Source organism: Natator depressus, chromosome 9, assembly GCF_965152275.1.
Source record: "Natator depressus isolate rNatDep1 chromosome 9, rNatDep2.hap1, whole genome shotgun sequence".
NCBI classification, from domain to species: domain Eukaryota; kingdom Metazoa; phylum Chordata; order Testudines; family Cheloniidae; genus Natator; species Natator depressus.
Window position 1 is genome coordinate 53103086 of NC_134242.1, and position 20703 is coordinate 53123788.

Consider the following 20703-nt stretch of genomic DNA (forward strand, 5'->3'; position numbering starts at 1 on the left):
TGTGGGAGGGGGTGAGGGCTCTAGCTGGGGGTGCAGGCTCTGGGGTGGGGCCAGAAATGAGGGGTTCAGGGTGTGGGAGGGGGCTCTGGGCTGGGGCAGGGGGTTGGGGTGTGGGAGGGGTTGAGGGCTCTGGGCTGGGGGTCCAGGCACTGGGGTGGAGCCAGGGATGAAAGGTTTGCAGTGCAGGAGGGGGCTCCAGGCTGGGGGGTGGGGCCAAGGGATTTGGAGTGCTGGAGGGGGCTGTGAGTTGAGGAAGGGGGTTGGAGTGCAGGAGGGGGTGGGGGCCCTGGGCTGGGGGTGCGGGCACTGGGGTGGGGCTGGGGATGAGAGGTTTGGGGTGCAGGAGGGTGCTCTATGTTGAGGGGGGCTCAGGGGTGGGGCAGGGGGTTGGGGCTTTGCATTGGGACAGGGGCTTACCTCTGGCACAGCAGGGGGGGCTAAGGCAGGCTGTCTGCCTGTCCTGGCACCATGCTGCATGCACCCTGGAAGTGGCCAGCAGGTCCGGGTTCTAGGTGGGGGGCCAGGAGGCTTCAGGCGCTGCTCCCGCCCACTGGCACTGTCCCCCCCTCAGCTCCCATTGGCCAGGAACTGGCCAATGGGAGTGCAGAGCCGGTGCTTGGGGTGGGGGCAGCACGCGGAGCCCCATGGCTCCCCCACCTAGAAGCCAGACCTGCTGGCTGCTTCCGGAGAACAGCGCAGTGCCAGCCAGGATAGGTAGCGACTAGCCTGCCTTAGTGCTGGTGCTGACCCGAGTTCCCACGGTCCCTTTTTGACAGGGTGTTCTGGTCAAAAACCAGACACCTGGTCACCCTACCCTTCACCTGAGGCCCCACTCCTGAGCTTCCTCTTCCCCTGAAGACTCTATCCCCTGCTCCCTCCTCTCCACCCCTTCCCCCCATTGCTTGCCCTTACGACCAGTAAAACGTGGGGGGACATGGCTCCCTGGTCTCTGTTCTGGCGCCCCTGCTTTGCCATCATCCACAAACTATGCACATGGGAACATTTTCAATCCAACACCAGCACTTGTACAGTTGTGATGGGAAGGCTTTTGTGTCAAAGGAAGTGGGCCCAGACCTGGTAGACAGGGTCAGGAAACTAATTGGAACCTGGCTATCATCAAATGATTTGTATTTTAAAGAGAAAAGAGCTTTCTGTGATCAGGATTTAAATTCAGTGTTATGTCATTTATACAGCCAGATATAGACTCAGAGTGCAGTTCACAACAGTGAATTAGAGGAAGTTTGTCTGTTCGCCCTTCCCCATCTACTGTATGTATGCGATGCTGCCATATGGGTGTTTTCTGTATAGAACTGTGTCCTTTTGTGCCTTCACAGAGTGAGTTCTTCACAGTAGAGGCCACTTTATTTGGTGCCATACACCTCGGGATAGTAATTCCATGCTCTAATAATAAGAATATAGCAATAGGGATATATTACTGACCACTTGACCAGGATGGTGATAGTGACTATGCTCAGGGAGATTAGAGAGGCTATAAAAATAAAAACTCAATCACACTAGGGGATTTCAACTATCCCCATATTGACTGGGTACCTGTCACCTCAGATGGGATGCAGAGATAAAGTTTCTTGACACCTTAAATGACTGCTTCTTGGAGCAGCTAGTCCTGGAACCCACAAAAGGAGAGGCAATTCTTGAATTAGTCCTAAGTGAAGCACAGGATTAGGTCCAAGAGGTGAATATGGTAATAGTGACCATAATGTAATTAAATTTAACATCCCTGTGACAGGGAAAACATCACAGCAGCCCAACACCGTAGCATTTAATTTCAGAAAGGGGGACTACACAAAAATGAGGAAGTTAGTTAAACAGAAATTAAAAGGTACAGTGCCAAAAATGAAAATTAAATCCTAGTGAGGAAAATAGAAAGGAACATAAACACTGGCAAATGAACTGTAAAAATATAATTAGGAAGGCCAAAAAAGAATTTGAGGAACAACTAGCCAAAGACTCAAAAAGTAATAGCAAAAATTTTTTTTGTTAAGTACATCAGAAGAAGAAAGCTTGCTAAACAACCAATGAGACCCCTGGACAATCGAGATGCTAAAGGAGCTCTCAAGGACAATATGGCCATTGCAGAGAAACTAAATGAATTCTTTGCATCAGTCTTCACGGCTGAGGATGTGAGGGAGATTCCCAAACCTGAGTCATTCTTTTTAGGTGACAAATCTGAGGAACTGTCCCAGATTGAGGTGTCATTAGAGGAGGTTTTGGAACAAATTGATAAACTAAATAGTAATAAATCACCAGGACCAGATGGTATTTACCCAAGAGTTCTGAATGAACTCAAATGTGAATTGCAGAACTACTAACTGTAGTTTGTAACCAATCGTTTAAATCAGCTTCTGTACCAAATGACTGGAGGATAGCTAATGTGACACCAATTTTTAAAAAGGGCTCCAGAGGTGACCCCAGCAATTACAGGGTGATAAGCCTGACTTCAGTACTGGGCAAACCGGTTGAAACTATAGTAAAGAACAAAATTGTCAGATACATAGATGAACATAATTTGTTGGGGAAGAGTCAACATGGTTTTTGTAAAGGGAAACCATGCCTCATAAATCTACTAGAATTCTTTGAGGGCGTCAACAAGCATGTGGACAATGGAGATCCAGTGTATATAGTGTACTTAGATTTTCAGAAAGCCTTTGACAAGGTCCCTCACCAAAGGCTTTTAAGCAAAGTAAGCTGTCATGGATAAGAGGAAAGGCTCTCTCATGGATTGGTAACTGGTTAAAAGATAGGAAACAAAGAATAGGAATAAATGGCCAGTTTTCAGAATGGGGAGAGGGAAACAGTGGTGACCCCTATGTACTGGGACCATAAAATCATAGAAGATTAAGGTTGGAAGAGACCTCAGGAGGTCATCTAATCCAATCCCCTGCTCAAAGCAGGACCAACACTAACTAAATCATCCCAGCCAGGGCTTTGTCAAGCTGGGCCTTAAAAACCTCTATGGATGGAGATTCCACCACCTCCCTAGGTAACCCATTCCAGTGCTTCACCACCCTCCTAGTGAAATAGTGTTTCCGAATATCCAACCTAGACCTCCCCCACAGCAACTTGAGACCATTGCTCCTTGTTCTGTCATCTGCCAACACTGAGAAAAGCCAAGCTCCATCCTCTTTGGAACCCCCCTTCAGATAGTTGGAACCCCTCAATCTTCTCTTCTACAGACTAAACAAGCCCAGTTCTCTCAGCCTTTCCTCACGTCATGTGCCCCAGCCCCCAGTCATTTTCGTTGCCCTCCACTGCACTCTCTCCAATTTGTCCACATCCTTTCTGTAGTGGGGTGCCCCAAACTGGACACAATACTCCAGATGTGGCCTCACCAGTGCTGAATAGAAGGGAATAATCACTTCCCTCAATCTGCTGGCAATGCTCCTACTAATGCAACCCAATATGACCAGTTCTATTCAACATATTCATAAATGATCTGGAAAAAGGGGTAAACAGTGAGGTGGCAAAATTTGCAGATGATACAAAACTACTCAAGATAGTTAAGTACAAAGCAGACTGTGAAGACTTATAAAGTGATCTCACAAAACTAGGTGACTGGGCAACAAAATGGTAGATGAAATTCAATATTGGTAAATGCAGAGTAATGCACATTGAAAAATATAATCCCAACTGTACATATAAAATGATGGTGTCTACATTAGCTGTTACCACTTAAGAAAGAGTGTGACGTTGCACTGTATATGATTTTATGAAAATATGCTAATGAGTGTGAATATAATGTAATTAGAATATGCTTCATACAAAAGGTCTCTTGTAAATTATCATTACAAAGTTTATAATCTACTGAGTGTGGTCATCCTCTTTGTATAAATGTATCACTCTTGTATCTGAAACTAGAAATATGAAATATAACCCTGAGGTCCTATTGTAGTTATGCAAAGTGTGGGCTATTAATGATGGTTTGGAATCTTGATGGCTCCCATCAACCAAGACAACTGTAGATGGCTCTGTTTGCTTGCAGGCCTTCCTGTGAGTCAGGCTGGAAGGAATGAGGGCTTGGGGTCTCACAGGACATGTGATCATGTCACCTGAACTGGAATCCATCTTCAACCTGGTTCTTTTCCATTTAGAAGGAGGGGTGGGAACCCAGAGAGGGACAAAGGATTCCTGCCTTGTGCAAAAGCTATATAAGGGGGTGGAACAGAACAAAGGGGGCTGAAGTCATGAGAGATCCCCTAGCTACCACCTGAGCTGGACCAAGGGCTGTACCAGGGGAAAGGATTGTGCCCAGACTAGGAAGGCGTCCAGTCTGAGAAAGAAACTTATTGAAACATCTCTGAGGGTGAGATTTACCTGTATTCAGTTTTATTACTGTATTAGGTTTAGACTTATGTGTTTTATTTTATTTTGCTTGGTAATTCACTTTGTTCTGTCTGTTATTACTTGGAACCACTTAAATCCTACTTTTTGGATTTAATAAAATCACTTTTTACTTATTAATTAACCCAGAGTATGTATTAATACTGGGGGGGGGGGGGGGGTTGGGCAAACAGCTGTGCATCTCTCTCTATCAGTGTTATAGAGGGCGAACAATTTATGAGTTTACCCTGTATAAGCTTTATACACGGTTAAACGGATTCATTTGGTATTTGGACCCCATTGGGAGTTGGGTACCTGAGTGCTAGAGACAGAAACACTTCTTAAGCTGTTTTCAGTTTATCCTGAAGCTTTTGAGGGACGTGGTTCAGACCTGGGGCTGAGTTTGTAGCAGGTTAGCGTGTCTGGCTCAAACTGGGCAGGGCACTAAAGTCCCAAGCGGCCAGGGAAAACGGGCTCAGAGGTAGTCGCAGCACATCAGTTGGCAGTTCCCAAGGGGTTTTCTGTGATCCAACCCATCACAAAGAGAGCTTGGAGTCATTCTGGATAGTTCTCTGAAAACATCCACTCATTGTGCAGCGGCAGTCAAAAAAAGTGAACAGAATGTTGGGAGACATTAAGAAAGGGATAGATAATAAGAGAAAAAATATCATATTGCCTCTATATAAATCTATGGCATGCCCACATCTTGAATACTGTGTGCAGATGTGGTCGCCCCATCTCAAAAAAGATGTATTGGAATTGGAAAAGGTTCAGAAAAGGGCAACAAAAATGATTAGGAGTATGGAATAGCTTCCATATGACTGGGACTTTTCAGCTTGGAAAAGAGACAATTTAAGGGGGAATATGATAGAGGTCTATAAAATCATGACTGGTGTGGAGAAAGTAAATAAGGAAGTGTTATGTACTCCTTCTCATAACACAAGAACTAGGGGTCACCAAATTAAATTATTAGGGAGCAGGTTGAAAACAAACAAAAGGAAGTACTTTTTCACACAACACACAGTTAACCTGTGGAACTCCTTGCCAGAGGATTTTGTGAAGGCCAAGACTATAACAGGGTTCAAAAAAGAACTAGATCAGTTCATGGAAAATAGGGATAGTGACCCTAGCTTCTGTTTGCCAGAAGCTGGGAATGGGCAACAGGGGATGGATCACTTGATGATTACCTGTTCTGTTCATTCCCTCTGGGGCTCCTAGCATTGGCCACTGTTGGAAGACAGGATACTGGGCTAGATGGACCTTTGGTCTGACCCAGTATGGCCATTCTTATGTTCTCTCATTTCCTGTCTCCCTCTCTTACAGGCTACAATCGGAATCGACTTCTTATCAAAAACCATGTACTTGGAAGATCGGACAGTAAGTGGCAGATGCTGCTGAATTGCTCACCATGCCAAAAGAAGTTCTGGGCAGACCCTTTGGAAGAGGGAGCCACTAGCTATAATCCCTTCTATGCTGTCCAAACCTACCCCAGCAAATACCCCAGCTGGGCGCCTCCCTTTCGCCTCGTGCTGCCAATTATTGACTTTCACAGATAGCTTCATCCACAGTTTGGGTACTTAAGGGGACTGAAATCCCCTTCCCTGCCTCCATGCAAAGTAACTTCCCCCATGTGGCTTCGCTGCTGACCTTCTCCATCCCATCCTAGGAGGTCACCTCGCTGGTAGAGGGGTTCAAGGATAGATGCATACCAGAATGACAGTTGTTGCCTCCCTTGAGCAGAGAGGGAGAGTTGGGTTGGGATGAAGGTTGGACATTTCCACCAAGAACTGACCTCAAAGTACCAAAGCCCTAGGCCATCCAAGTCATCAGGAACCCACAGACACACAACTGTGCTGAAGGAGTCTGATTGATTGACACACTTACACCAAACACCCCAAAGGAGGGAACTTTGGCACAACAGCCAACTCTGTCCCAGCCCTGCATATAGAGCCTAGAGATCCCCATCTCCACTGCCCTTCTGCTCCCCTCCACCTCATGGAGGCCCTGACCTTGTGTGAACAGGGTTCTCACCCCACACATATACACATGCCACACCCCATGAAAGTGTTTGGAACAATCACAGCCCTCGTATGGGGGGGAGAAAGGGCAGCTCCCTCCATGAGGCGCCAGGGGTACAAATTGCCACACAGGGGGATGGAGAGGCAATTATATGGCCCTGCTTTCCTCTCTTTCACACTGGCTGGCTGCTCCGGGCAGGGGCATGGGGAAGTGTGTGCGTTCCTGGGAGCACTGAGGGAGATTGGGCCTCCATTCCCTCTTGACCCTCCCTTTGGGGTGATGCACCTCCACACCCGTCCATCCAGTCAGTACTTTAAAATCAGATTGGGCAGTCCATGGCCAGATAGGCCACACTCTCTTCTAACTCCCACGCAGGCCCTTCCGCCCCGGACAGCAATGACCATGTGTAGCTAGCACCACAACTCACCCCAAATGGGCTGGGGAAGGGGACAGGTTGTGCTGGGGAGGGGCATGTGCAATGCCTCCCTGAGCAACCTGTGGGGTGGGACGACTGCCCTGCTCCTAGTGCAGATCAGTGCTTTCAAGGCATGGTTGAGCCCCAAGGAAGTAGGAAGAAATGCCCTGGCTCTTCAGTTTTGTTGGACAAGGGCAAGAGTTTATCCCCACGGGCCAGCCATCCCCTGTTTTCTGCCAGCTCACAGATCTTACAGAAAACGGCACTGGAAGGAAATCTGTTTCAAGTTTTTTATTTATTGATTTTGGGGGGAAATTTTGTACAAGGGAATGGGAGAAATGGAAGTGAAATGTAATGAAAGAGATGCTACAGCTTCATCCATAAACAGCCTCTCGCTATTGTTGCAGTGTTAATGCACTCAGAGACATCTGTCTTGGGTTAAATGGACTGGTTCTACTTCAGACGGCACTCCAGTCATTCTGATGAAATCCACTGCTTAGCCGCAGTCTGAGTGGAGGAGTAACTACAGTAAGGCATGGCTACATTCCTTCAAAGGGAATTTGTCTCCGACCCAAGAGCTGGAGGATGAAGACAATTCAGCTCCCACAATTCTTTAAAAACATCATAGTCTTAGGCCTTTGAAATGGTGTAGGTTGATGCAGTGCTCATGAACGTGAGGGACTAACCTCACAGCACTGAGTCATTAGAATTCAAGTTGGCACTGAACAAGCTCCCCTAACACAGCTCTGCCAATACACCAAGGTCGTGACCTGTAATAGTAGGCCTGAGCAAGGTCTGAGAATCATTGGATGGTGGGATAGGGGAGCTGAACAAATAGGGACTAGGCTGGGTCCCACCAAACTCATATCTTAGAGTGAATCTAAGATTTGAAATCAGGTTCCCAGGGTTGATAGGCAACTATTTACTCAGTACACACACTTAATTCCCAGTTTGCACCTCTTTCGGGTTCAGGTTTTCATACGTGTCCTTTCACCAGTGGACTCCACCCCTGGCCAAGGAGAATCAGCCTTTTTGTGTTCAGCCTCCATCTCGCTTCTCGACAGTTGGATGCCAGCTGTGACCTGGGATTCCCCCTACAGCCGCATTTTCCTTTGTCCAGAGGAGTTGTTCCATAGGAGCCAGGGGCTGGAATTTTCAATGGGGCCCGAGGGAGTTGATGTTCAGTGGAGAATGTGGTGCCTAACTCCCTTAAATTCTTTTTGGAAGTCTCAGCCTAGATTAGTTATTGGATTATTAATCGGCTATGGAGCCTTTTGTGCGCCAGTAGAAATCCATCCCAGGTTGGCTGTGATCTGTTTGACCTGGGTGACCAGAGTTGGTGGCTTCACTCCAGTTCCCAGTGGACCGATGTTCATATTCTCCAAACCACCCCCATGACTGGCACTAGTTGACCTCTTTGGCTATGTCTACACAGCCCACGACAGCGAGCCTCCCAGTCTCGGTCAACAGACTCAGCCTCATGTTACCTTGCTTAACCTAGCTGTGGAGACAGCGCTTTGAAGTTGTGGCTCAAGCTGGATCTTGGGCTAACCCCTGCCTCGGTTTCTGAGCCCAAGGTCCGGCCCAAGCTGCTATGTCCACACCACCATTTGTAGCATGGGCCTGAATCTGTCGACCCAGGCTGGGAGGTTCGCTGGCGCAGGCTGTGTAGACATGGCCTTTGCTGCTAGGGCAACGAACTTCAGAGGCAGGGAGACTGAATTCCTTTTGAGCAGTAGGGCAGGTCCTTCCCGAGTAGGTTTGAGGCACACAGCTGGGATAGCATGGGGAGGCTTGCACTGCCACTGCCTGGGCTGTAACGGCTCTGTGGGGAAAAGGAGAACTTCTCTTGCCAGGGCTGTCAATCTAGCACTGAAACATATATAGTTATTCCACCTCCATGTTCCTTCGGTCCTGGGCTCCCTCTCACTGCTTTGCCAGCTGCGTGGAAAGTTTTCAGCTGGAAAAAAAAAGCAGATTTGGAGACATTGAAACATTTAGCAGATTTGTGTCATTTCTGCCAAATCGTTTGTGTCAAAACCCTCCCCCCAGCCCAAAAACCTGAACAAGACCAAACATTTTGGTTAGAATGTTTTGAAATGAAACTATTTGATTTTTTTATTCAAAATGACCTTGCTATGAAACGTCCTTCAATGTTTTATTTTAAAAATGTTTTAAAGAATGCTTGACATTTTGTTCAACCTATAACAAACATTTCTTTTTTTTAACTTTTCGATTTGCCAAAATTTTGAAAAATTCATTTTCGGGTCAACTTGAAACTAATTTTTCCCCCAAAATTGCCAGCAAATCGAAAAATCCCGTGTGCCTCTATTCACACTCCTGTAATGGCTCCTATTTCTATACTGTTCCCTTTCATCGCCCCAAACAACTTAACAAAGTTTGAACTTCACCCTCACCTGAAATGTACCTCCTTCTGGGATGGAATATGGCAGCCACTTAACAGCACCCAGCAACACCTCCCAACAGACTAGGACAGTAAATGAGGACTGCAATATTTCCAAATGGAATGCCAAAGGGAATGTTAAAGATAGATGAAGAGAGAGTTGTAAAACTGTTGTCTGAGGCTGGGCGTTTCAACACAACCTGTGGAAGTTAGCAGCCTGAGTCTCATTGGCACCGATCTCCCTTGGGTTCTTTAGAAAACTCCACCCTAATCACCTCTCCTGTTCTTCCCTTCTGCCTTCACCACCCAAATCCTCCTTTCTTCTTGTTTCTCCTGCTAATTGTTTGTCTCTCATCTGCCCCCCGGCAGGTCCGATTGCAGCTCTGGGACACGGCAGGCCAGGAGAGGTTCCGAAGCCTGATACCCAGCTACATTCGTGACTCCACAGTGGCTGTGGTTGTCTATGACATCACAAGTGAGTCATGCTTTCCATCCCAATGTCCGTGTGCCCATGCTTGGTGCTGGAATGGCAGATGCTACTCAGCTGCTACCCAGCATGGATGTGGGCCACCATTCAGGAAGGCAGAAATGCAGGGCAGGGAGCCAGAATCAGCTCCAAAGTGTGATGTACTGCAAAAAATGCTGTGTAGCGGGGAGGGGAAAGTGCAGACAAGAGGGAAATCAAAGTTGTCTAGAACCTCAGATATATACAAGGTCTCCTATAGCTCAGGTCTGGCCAAGCTCTGCTCAGCGCAGGACCTGAGAGGGGGTGATGGATGGCGAATGGGGCTGATCATCAACTTTGCATTCCTCTGGTTCCTGAGGTGCTCTAAATTGTGCCTCTTATGGCAGACTCAAGGGGGCTGCCACATCACCAGGGATGGCCTGTTAGGGCAGCTTTACAGCCCTTGGCACTGCGGGTCCGGAAGCTGGTCCCAAAGGTTCTGAGAGCCCAGCTGGCGGAGTCTTGCCCGTCAGCATAAAGTGGCTGAAAAGTGCAACCAGAGCTGTGGTGGAAGCATTCGGCACAGGGGTGCAGGCCTGCACAAGGTGCGGGGAGGTGGAGGATCCATTCCCAGGGATCTTGTGTAACCACTCTTCTTTACTGTTATTTCTATTACCTTGGGGCTAGGTGCTGTACAAAACACGGTTTTACTGGTTTAGACACAGGAGGTCCTTCATCTTCCCCCCGCAGAGTCCCCATGTCAGCGTGTAGTGAGTGTTGTGTGTAGTGAGTCAGAGGGCATGTTCTCATAGTGAACAGCACTGGCTACTCCCCTCTCCAGAGCTCATGAACACTGGTTGGGGGACAGCCTGTACTTCATAGGTGACCCAAGGACATCCTTTGTTCCAAGGCCAGTGCCCAGGAGTGCCCATCCCCGGCTGGCTATGCAGCAGAACTCGGCTGGCTCCCATAGGTCTCCTGCAGGGCGGAGCATTGACAGGCTATGGAACTGGCTTGATTCACTGCCTTTGTTACACTTAATTAAACAATTGGCTAATGAGTCTGGAACTGTGTATTTATACCACAGACATAACACAGAATAAGGGAGACAGTAGGTACAGGACAAGGAACCAAGGGGCACTCTGCAGTGGAACTGGACTCATAAGAGCTGCCACAGTGGGTCAGACCATGATCCATCTTGTCTAGTATCCTATCTCCCACAATGGCCCATACCAGAGCTTCAGGAGGAGTGTACAGAACAGGGTAATTATGGAGCAATCCACCCCGTCTTCCACTCCTGGCTTCTGGCAGTCAAGCATGGGGTTACATTCCTGAGCATCCTGGCTAATAGCCATTGGTGGACCTGTCGTTCATGAACTTATTCAATTCTTTTTTGAACCCAGTTATACTTTTGGCCTTCACAACATCCCATGGCAATGAGTTCCACAGGTTGACTGTGTGTTGTGTGAAAAAGTACTTTCTCTTGTTCGAATTAATTTCATTAGGTGATCCCTGATTTTTGTATTGTGGGAAAGAGTAAATAACACGTCTGTATTCACTTTCCCACCACTGTTTGGCATTTTATAGGCTTCTATCATATCCCCGCTTAGTTGTCTCTTTTCTAAGATGAACAGCCCTAATCTTTTTAGTTTCTCCTCGTATGGAAGTCGTTCCATACCCCTGTTCATAGACTCATAGACATTAAGGTCAGAAGGGACCATTATGATCACTTAGTCTGACCTCCTGCACAATGCAGGCCACAGAATCTCACCCACCCACGCCTGCAATAAACCTCTCACCTATGTCTGAGCTATTGAAGTCCTCAAATCATGGTTTAAAGACTTCAAGGTGCAGAGAATCCTCCAGCAAGTGACCCGTGCCCCATGCTACAGAGGACGGTGAAAAACCCCCAGGGCCTCTTCCAATCTGCCCTGGAGGAAAATTCCTTCCTGACTCCAAATATGGTGATTAGCTGAACCCTGAGCATTTGGGCAAGATTCACTAGCCAGATACCCAGGAAAGAATTTTCTATAGTAACTCAGATCCCACCCCATCTAACATCCCATCACAGGCCATTGCGCCTATTTACCATGAATAGTTAAAGATCAATTAATTGCCAAAATCATGTTATCCCATCATACCATCTTCTCCATAAACTTATCAAGTTTAATCTTGAAGCCAGATAGGTCTTTTGCCCCCACTGCTTCTCTTGGAAGGCTGTTCCAGAACTTCACTCCTCTGATGGTTAGAAACCTTTGTCTAATTTCAAGTCTAAACTTCCCAATGGCCAGTTTATATCCATTTGTTCTTGTGTCCACATTGGTACTGATCTTAAATAATTCCTCTCCCTCTCTGGTATTTATCCCTCTGATATATTTATCAAGAGCAATCATATCCCCCCACAGCCTTCTTTTGGTTAGGCTAAACAAGCCAAGCTCCTTGAGTCTCCTCTCATAAGACAGGTTTTCCATTCCTCAGATCATCCTAGTAGCCCTTCTCTGTACCTGTTCCAGTTTGAATTCATGTTTGAATTGATGCGTCCCCAGCTTATAACTAAAATTCTTGTTATTAATCCCTAAATGCATGACCTTACACTTCTCACTATTAAATTTCATCCTATTACTATTACTCCAGTTTACAAGGTCATCCAGATCCTCCTGTATGATATCCCAGTCCTTCTCTAAATTGGCAATATCTCCCAGCTTTGTATCATCTGCAGACTTTATTAGCACACTCCCACTTTTTGTGCCAAGGTCAGTAATAAAAAGATTAAATAAGATTGGTCCCAAAACCGATCCCTGAGGAACTCCACTGGTAACCACCCTCCAGCCTGACAGTTCACCTTTCAGTACGACCCGCTGCAGTCTCCCCTTTAACCAATTCCTTATCCACCTTTCACTTTTCATATTGATCCCCATCTTTTCCAATTTAACTAATAATTCCCCATAGTGGCACCATATCAAACGCCTTACTGAAATCTAGGTAAATTAGATCCACTGCATTTCCTTTGTCTAAAAAATCTGTTACTTTCTCAAAGAAGGAGATCAGGTTGGTTTGGCACAATCTACCTTTTGTAAAACCATGTTTATTTTGTCTCGTTTACCATTGACCTCAATGTCCTTAACTACTTTTTCCTTCAAAATTTTTTCCAAAACCTTGCATACTACAGATGTCAAACTAACAGGCCTGTAGTTACCTGGATCACTTTTTTTTCCTTTCTTAAAAATAGGAACTATGTTAGCAATTCTCCAGTCATACGGTACAACCCCTGAGTTTACAGATTCATTAAAAATTCTTGCTAATGGGCTTGCAATTTCATGTGCCAATTCCTTTAATATTCCTGGATGAAGATTATCTGGGCCCCCCAGTTTAGTCCCATTAAGCTGTTAGAGTTTCGCTTCTACCTCAGATATGGTAATATCTACCTCCATATCCTCATTCCCATTTGTCATGCTACCATTATCCCTAAGATCCTCTTTAGCCTTATTAAAGACTGAGGCAAAGTATTTGATTAGATATTGGGCCTAGATTATCCTTAACCTCCACTCCATCCTCAGTGTTTAGCGGTCCCACTTCTTCTTTCTTTCTTTCCTTCCTATTTATATGGCTATAGACCCTTTTACTATTGGTTTTAATTCCCTTTGCAAGGTCCAACTCTACTTGACTTTTAGCCTTTCTCACTTTATCTCTACATGTTCTGACCTCAATAAGGTAGTTTTCCTTGCTGATCTCTCCCATCTTCCACTCCCTGTATGCTTTCTGCTTTTTCTTAATCACCTCTCTGAGATGCTTACTCATCCAGCTTGGTCTACAACTCCTGCCTATGAATTTTTTCCCCTTTCTTGGGATGCAGGATTCTGATAGTTTCTGCAGCTTTGATTTAAAGTAATCCCAGGCCTCCTCTGCCTTTAGATCCACAAGTTCTTCAGTCCAATCCACTTCCCTAACTAATTTCCTTAATTTTTGAAAGTCAGCCCTTTTGAAATCAAAAACCCTAGTTGCAGATTTATTTTTGTTAATCCTTCCGTTCAGTTTGAACTGAATTAGCTCATGATCGCTCGAACCAAGGTTGTCCCCTACAACCATTTCTTCTAGGAGGTCCTCACTACTCACCAAAACCAAATCTAGAATGGCATCCCCTCTAGTCGGTTCAGCAACTACTTGATGAAGGAATCCATCAGCTATCGCATCTAGGAAAATCTGAGCCCTATTATTATTACTAGCACTTGTCCTCCAGTCTATATCTGGGAAGTTAAAGTCTCCAATGATCATGCAGTTTCCATTAGTATTAACTTCATTAAAAACATTAAAGAGGGCTCTATCCATATCCAGATTAGATCCCGGATGTCTATAGCACACCCCAAGCACTATCCCAGGGGACGCTCTAGTAGTTTTCTTCCCCAATGTGATTTTTGCCCAGACGGACTCTATCTTATCCATTCCATCGCTTCTTATTTCTTTACATTCTACCTCATCATTGATATACAATGTTACTCCACCACCTTTACCTTTATTTCTGTCTTTTCTAAACAGCACATACCCTTCAATATCTGTACTCCAGTCATGACTACTGTTCCACCATGTTTCTGTTATTCCTATAATATCTGGTTTCACTTCCTGCACCAGTAGCTCTAGTTCCTCCATTTTGTTACCTAGGCTCCTCACATTGGTGTACAAACATCTTAATTTTTGCTGTTTGGCCTCGCTCACATTCTTTACCTGATTAGGCATGGACATTCTACAGCCAGTATGACCTATTAGACTGGTATCCACACTGCCCTTCCTCCTTATGTCCATTCTCCTACCCACGGCTGTATCCTTTCTTATGTTGTTTTCTTCCCTCTCAATGCTAAAATCCGGTGTGGAGATTACCTGGACATCTCCCAACCATCTCCCCCAAATTCCTAGTTTAAAGCTCTCTTAATCAGTTGTGCCAGCTTCCAGCCTAGAAGTCTATTTCCTTCCCTACTCAGATGAAGTCCATCCCGAGAGAACTGTCCTCTGTCCATGAATGCCTCCCAGTGGCCATACATCCCAAAGCCCTCCTTATAGCACCACTGCCTAAGCCATCTGTTGATAGTCATAATCTTGTCACACCTTTGTTGCCCTTCTCTCGGAAGAGGCAGAATCCCACAGAAGCCTTGATTTCCTTAAGTGACTTCCCCAGCCTGGCATAGTCTCCCTTGATACTTTCCAGTGAGAATCTACCGGTATCATTTGTTCCCACATGAAGGACGATCAGTGGATTCTTTCCCACTCCCTTTAGGATCCTCTTTAACCTCAGGTCCACATCCCGTATCTTAGCACCTGGAAGACAGCACACCCTTCTATTCTCTGGATCAGCTCTGGTTACAGGCCTCTCCATTCTTCTCAGTAAGAAGTCCCTGATCACATAGACCTGCCTTTTCCTGGTGACAGTGCAATTCTCTGGTCTATCCCTTGTTCCCTCTGGCTGCAAGTTCTTTCCATTCCTATTCTCCCTTGTAACCCTCTTCAAACCATCCCGTATCCTCCTGGGGCTCATATTTGATGTAGTCTCCCCTTTTCATAGAATCATAGAATATCAGGGTTGGAAGGGACCTCAGGAAGTCATCTAGTCCAAACCCCTGCTCAAAGCAGGACCAATCCCCAATTTTTGCCCCAGATCCCTAAATGGCCCCTCAAGGATTGAACTCACAACCCTGGGTTTAGCAGGCCAATGCTCAAACCACTGAGCTATCCCTCCCCCCTGAGCTATGCCTCCCCCTTTTCCTATAGGACTAGCGGCTCTTCTCTTCTTCCTTGCCCTTCCACTTTCAGTGACCACCTGCTGAGCCCCTTCTTCATTTTCCAACTCTGCAAACTTGTTCTTGAGCTCTATTTCTCCTTCACTAGGCCATCTTTTCGTCTGCCTGGTTCTTTTAGTCACATGCTTCCACTGTCCATTTTCGTCACCCAGCAGTCTCCCCTCAGAGTTCTTCAGTCCTGCTACCAACTGCAAGTCTGATCTTTTCCCTTCAGCCTCCTCATGTCTTTGCTCCATCATCTGTTCAAACTCCCTTCTAAACTCAACCAGACTTTCCACCTGCATCTCCAGTCCTCGGATCTTTTCTTCCATCAGTTCTATCAGACGGCACTTCATGCAGATGAAACTCTTTCCAGGTACCCCCTCCAGGATCATGTACATACTGCAGCTTCCACATCCAGTCATCCTCATTGTGTCTTCCACTACATGGGTCACTCCCACTGCTGCCTCTGTATCTGTCATAGCCTTCCCACCTAAATCCTGTTCATTTGGGAAACACAAACCACACCAAAACACCACCACCCACAGCAAAAACAAACCCCAAACAAGCACCACAAACCAAACTCCCCTTTCAAACTCCCCTGTTTACAGCTCTGTTTGCTGGCTCCTGTGCTGCTGCCTGACTGGCTGGCTACCTTTATAGGACCACTACTCAGAGAAGCCCCACCCCCTAATCAGGGCTCAGCTTCTTTCCCAGCACAAAGCCCCTACAAGCCTCTACACAATCAAATAATACAAATACAAAACCAAATACAAATACCTTCATCTTTGTTGTCCTTCTCTGAACCTTTTCCAGTTCCACTGTGTTCTTTTTGAGGTGGGGCAATCAGAACTGGACACAGTATTCAAGATGTGCGTGCACCATGACTTTATATAGTGACATTATGCTATTTTCAGTCTTATTTTCTATCTCTTTCTTAATAATTCCTAACATACTGTAAGCCTTTTTGACCACTGCTGTGCACTGAATGGAAGTTTTCAGAGAACTAGCCACAATGATTCCAAGATCTTTCTTGGGTCGTAACAGCTAATTTAGAACCCATCATTGTATACGTATAGTTGGTATTGTTTTCTAACGTGCATTATTTTGCACTTATCAGTGCTGAATTTCTTTGGCCATTTTGTTGCCCAGTCACCCTGTTTTGTTGCCCAGTCATCCTCCCTTTTGTGAGATCCAGGAAGAGGGATTGCTCGGAAGAGATGGGATCCACCTAGCAAAGAGAGGGAAAAGCATCTTCGCAGGCAGGCTGGCTAACCTAGTGAGGAGGGCTTTAAACTAGGTTCGCCGGGAGATGGTGACCTAAGCCCAGAGGTAAGTGGGGGAGTGGGATACCGGGAAGAAACACAAGGAGGAGGGTGGAACAGGGGAGGCCTCTTGATTCATACTGAGAAAGTACGGCAATCGGCTAGTTATCTTAGGTGCCTGTACACGAACGCAAGAAGCCTGGGAAACAAGCAGGAAGAATTGGAAGTCCTGGCACAATGATGTGATTGGAATAACAGAGACTTGGTGGGGCAGTTCACAGGACTGGAGCACTGTCAGGGATGGGTATAAGCTGTTCAGGAAGAACAGGCAGGGGAGGAAAGGTGGGGGAGTTGCACTGTATGTAAGGGAACAGTATGACTGCTCAGAGCTCCAGTTTGAAACTGGAGAAAAACCTGTTGAGCGTCTTTGGGTTAAGTTTAGAGGTGACAGCAACAAGGGTGATGTCGTGGTGGGCGTCTGCTATCGACCACCGGACCAGGGGGATGAGGTGGACGAGGCTTTCTTCAGACATCTAACTGAAGTCTCCAGATCACAGGCCCTAGTTCTCATGGGGGACTTCAATCACCCTGACATCTGCTGGAAGAGCAATACTGCAGTGCACAGACAATCCAGGAAGTTTTTGGAGAGTGTTGGGGACAACTTCCTGGTCCAAGTGCTGGAGGAACCCACTAGGGGCCGTGCTCTTCTTGACCTGCTGCTCACAAACAGGGAAGAACTGGTAGGGGAAGTAGAAGTGGGTGGCAACCTGGGCAGCAGTGACCATGAGGTGGCTGAGTTCAGGATCTTGAAAAAAGGAGCAAAGAGTAGCAAAATATAGACCCCGGACTTCAGAAAAGAAGACTTCGACTTCCTTAGGGAACTGATAGGCAGGATCCCCTGGGAGGCTAATATGAGGGGGCAAGGAGTCCAGGAGAGCTGGCTGTATTTTAAAGAAGCTTTATTGAGGGCGCAGGAACAAACCATCCCGAAGTGCAGAAAGAATAGTAAATACGGCAGTCGACCAGCTTGGCTTAACAGTGAAATCTTTGGTGAGCTTAAACTCCAAAAAGGAAGCTTACAAGAAGTGTAAATTCGGACAGATGACTAAGGAGGAGTATAAAAATATTGCTAGAGCATGCAGGGTTGTAATCAGGAAGGCCAAGGCACATCTGGAGTTGCAGCTAGCAAGGGATGTGAAGGGTAACAAGAAGGGTTTCTACAGGTATGTTAGCAACAAGAAGAAGGTCAGGGAAAGTGTGGGCCCCTTACTGAATGGGGGAGGCAACCTAGTGACAGATGATGTGGAAAAAGGTGAAGTACTCAATGCTTTTTTTGCATCAGTCTTCACAGACAAGAGCAGCTCCCAGACTGCTGCACTGGGCAACACAGCATGGGGAGTAGGTGAGCAGTGCTCAGTGGTGAAAGAACAGGTTCAGGACTATTTAGAAAAGCTGGACATGCACAAGTCCATGGGTCCAGATCTAATGCATTCAAGGGTGCTGAGGGAGTTGGCTGATGTGATTGCAGAGCCACTGGCCATTATCTTTGAAAATTCGTGGCTATCGGGGGAGGTCCTGAATTATTGGAAAAAGGCTAATGTAGTGCCCATCTTTAAAAAAGGGAAAAAAGAGAACCCGGGGAACTACAGACTCACTTCAGTCCCCGGCAAAATCATGGAGCAGGTCCTCAAGGAATCCATTTTGAAGGATTTGGAGGAGAGGAACAGTCAACATGGATTCACCAAGGGCAAGTCATGCCCGACCAACCTGATTGCCTTCTATATTAAGATAACTGGCTCTTTGGATATGGAGAAAGCGGTGGATGTGATATTTCTTCTTCGAGTGATTGCTCATGTGCATTCCACAATAGGTGTGCATGCTCACCACATGCACTGGTTCCGGAAGTTTTTCCACTAGCAGTACCCGTAGGGGGAGCACCCCTAGAGACCCGTGGAGTGGCGCCGCTATGGTGCAGTATAAGCAGGGCCAGCTCTAAATTTTTCGCCGCCCCAAGCAAAAAATTTGCCGCCCCAAAAAAATTTGTGATCAGGTGGGGCTGGGGCTCGCAGGTGGCGCTGGAAGCGGGGGGAGTGATGTCACCTTCTCCTAGCGCCTGCAGGGGCTTTACCTCCTCCCCCGCCCAGCCGCGCAGAGAGGCCCCGATATAAGGAGTGGCACAAGGCAGCACAGCAGCCAGTGCGTAGAGGAGGCGGCGCAGTCCCGGCTCCCCGGCAGGACTCGCCCTCTCCTCCCCGGGTAGTGGCTGGGCCCTGGCAGCTCAGCATCCCGGGGTTGGAGCTTCCCCTTCCCGCTGCGGCTGGCGGCGCAGCACCCTTGCCCTGTTTAAGTGACGCAGCTCCGAGAGCGCAACTGCCCCGAAAATAAAGGATGGCCAGAATGCCGCCCCAAGCATGTGCTTGCTTTGTTGGTGCCTAGAGCCGGTCCTGGTATAGGGGCACTGTGTGCTCCTCCCACCCTCAGTTCCTTCTTGCTGCCAGTGAAGGTGCTTTGGAACTGCTGTGCTCCAACTCTCTGCTGTAGCTTTCCCTGTTTGGACTGTCATTACTTTTTAGATAGTTAGTACCGGTAAAAAAAAAAAAGAAGAAGAAAAAGTTATATAGATAGAGTAGAGAAATGTATCAGGGTCAGGTAATGCCCCACTCCCCGGGCATTAAGTCGTGTGACACTTGTAAATGGCCTATGCCCGTAAGTGAGCCGCACACTAGCTGTTTACGCTGACTTGGGGAGACCCCCCTCAGCGACCGCTGCAAGATTTGCAGATCATTTAAGCCTCGAACCAAGAAGGAACGGGACATATGTCTCCGAGCCATATTGATGGAGTCGGCCCTAACCCCGACACCACTGAGCACCGCAGCATCAGTGTGTGGTGACCCAGTGGTGCCCTCTACCAGCCGGCTCCACTCCCCAACCACAGGACACTCAAAGAAGACGAGGAAGTGATCTTCTCCATCAAGGCACTGGGGCAAGACTGGGGGCGAGATTAGACCCATGTTGCGCAGCTCTCGATCCCCTTCAACCTTGCGGCCTCCGACTCAAGTTGAGCAGAGTAGCCCAGTCCACTCTGAGCCAGCTTCCCTGGACGCCAGTGGCCACATATGGGTGCCCTCCACGCCAGAGGCCGTAATGTCTCTCCCAGTACCAGCTGGATCGACCCCAGCGGCTTCCCGGTCCAGGGGCAAGCTAGCACTCAGACTGCCATAGTCGCCACCCAGGCAGCACCGCTTGCGGTCGAGGGAAGGTTCCTGATGCCATTCTCCGCAGACTGACCAACCTGCTCGCAGCCCGCACTGGTCCCCATTGACTCCTACCAGACTGGCTGGGTGGGTACCGAGCAGCAGGGAATCCAGGCACCGCTCCGCATCGAGGTTGCTGACTCCGAGAAGCCACCATAGCCCCTCACAATGCCGACGTTGATGCCACTCACGCTCTCTGTCCCAGTTGAGGTCCCTGGCACAGCACCGCTCCCGCAGCCCCAGGTGTAGATCCCTGGCAACCGGCCGTCCCGGATCCGCCCAAGAGAGCCATTCGCAGAGCAACCGTTACAGACGGTACTCCTGCTCCTCTACACCAGACTCACGGTCTCGAGCCAGGCACTGTTCACGACACCTTACTCGTCCACATCCCGGGATAGCAGGCATTTGTATGCCAGCCCGGCCTCCCCTCAGAGCTGAAAGTCGGTGGACCGGGCGAGTCCAGCGGGTCAGCCGGCTCCAATGGTGCCACAGCAATTGCAGTGGTACAAGGCTCTCTGGCCAGCGCCCTGGTACCAATGGACCCCTTGGGCCCCGACGCAGCCCCCGGTGGTGGCTTGCTCAGTGGCCGGGGCCTCGAAAAGACCGTCGGCCTCCCTCCCTAAGCCCCCCCGGAAGGGGTCAGCGGAGTGCTCTTCTCCTGCCCCGCACTCAGAAGCGGACCAAGCATTGGGTTCTGCGGCACCAGTGGGGACGCAGAGCACCACGCCCCCATCCTCATCGTTCCCTGATGAGGCAATCACGGCGCCTCCTAATCCTGTTCCCCAGGAGGACACAAAA

At 47.8% G+C, this 20703-nt stretch overlaps 1 protein-coding gene across 2 annotated transcripts in view; it reads left to right on the top strand.

Moving 5' to 3' along the window:
• RAB6B (RAB6B, member RAS oncogene family) overlaps nt 1–20703 on the top strand; it is a 129354-nt gene that overhangs the window by 79309 nt on the left and 29342 nt on the right. For both annotated transcript variants that reach the window (XM_074964179.1, XM_074964180.1), the window contains exons 3-4: nt 5662–5715; nt 9546–9651. In XM_074964179.1, the coding sequence (XP_074820280.1) occupies nt 5662–5715; nt 9546–9651 (160 nt within the window). The remainder of the gene's footprint in view (nt 1–5661; nt 5716–9545; nt 9652–20703) is intronic.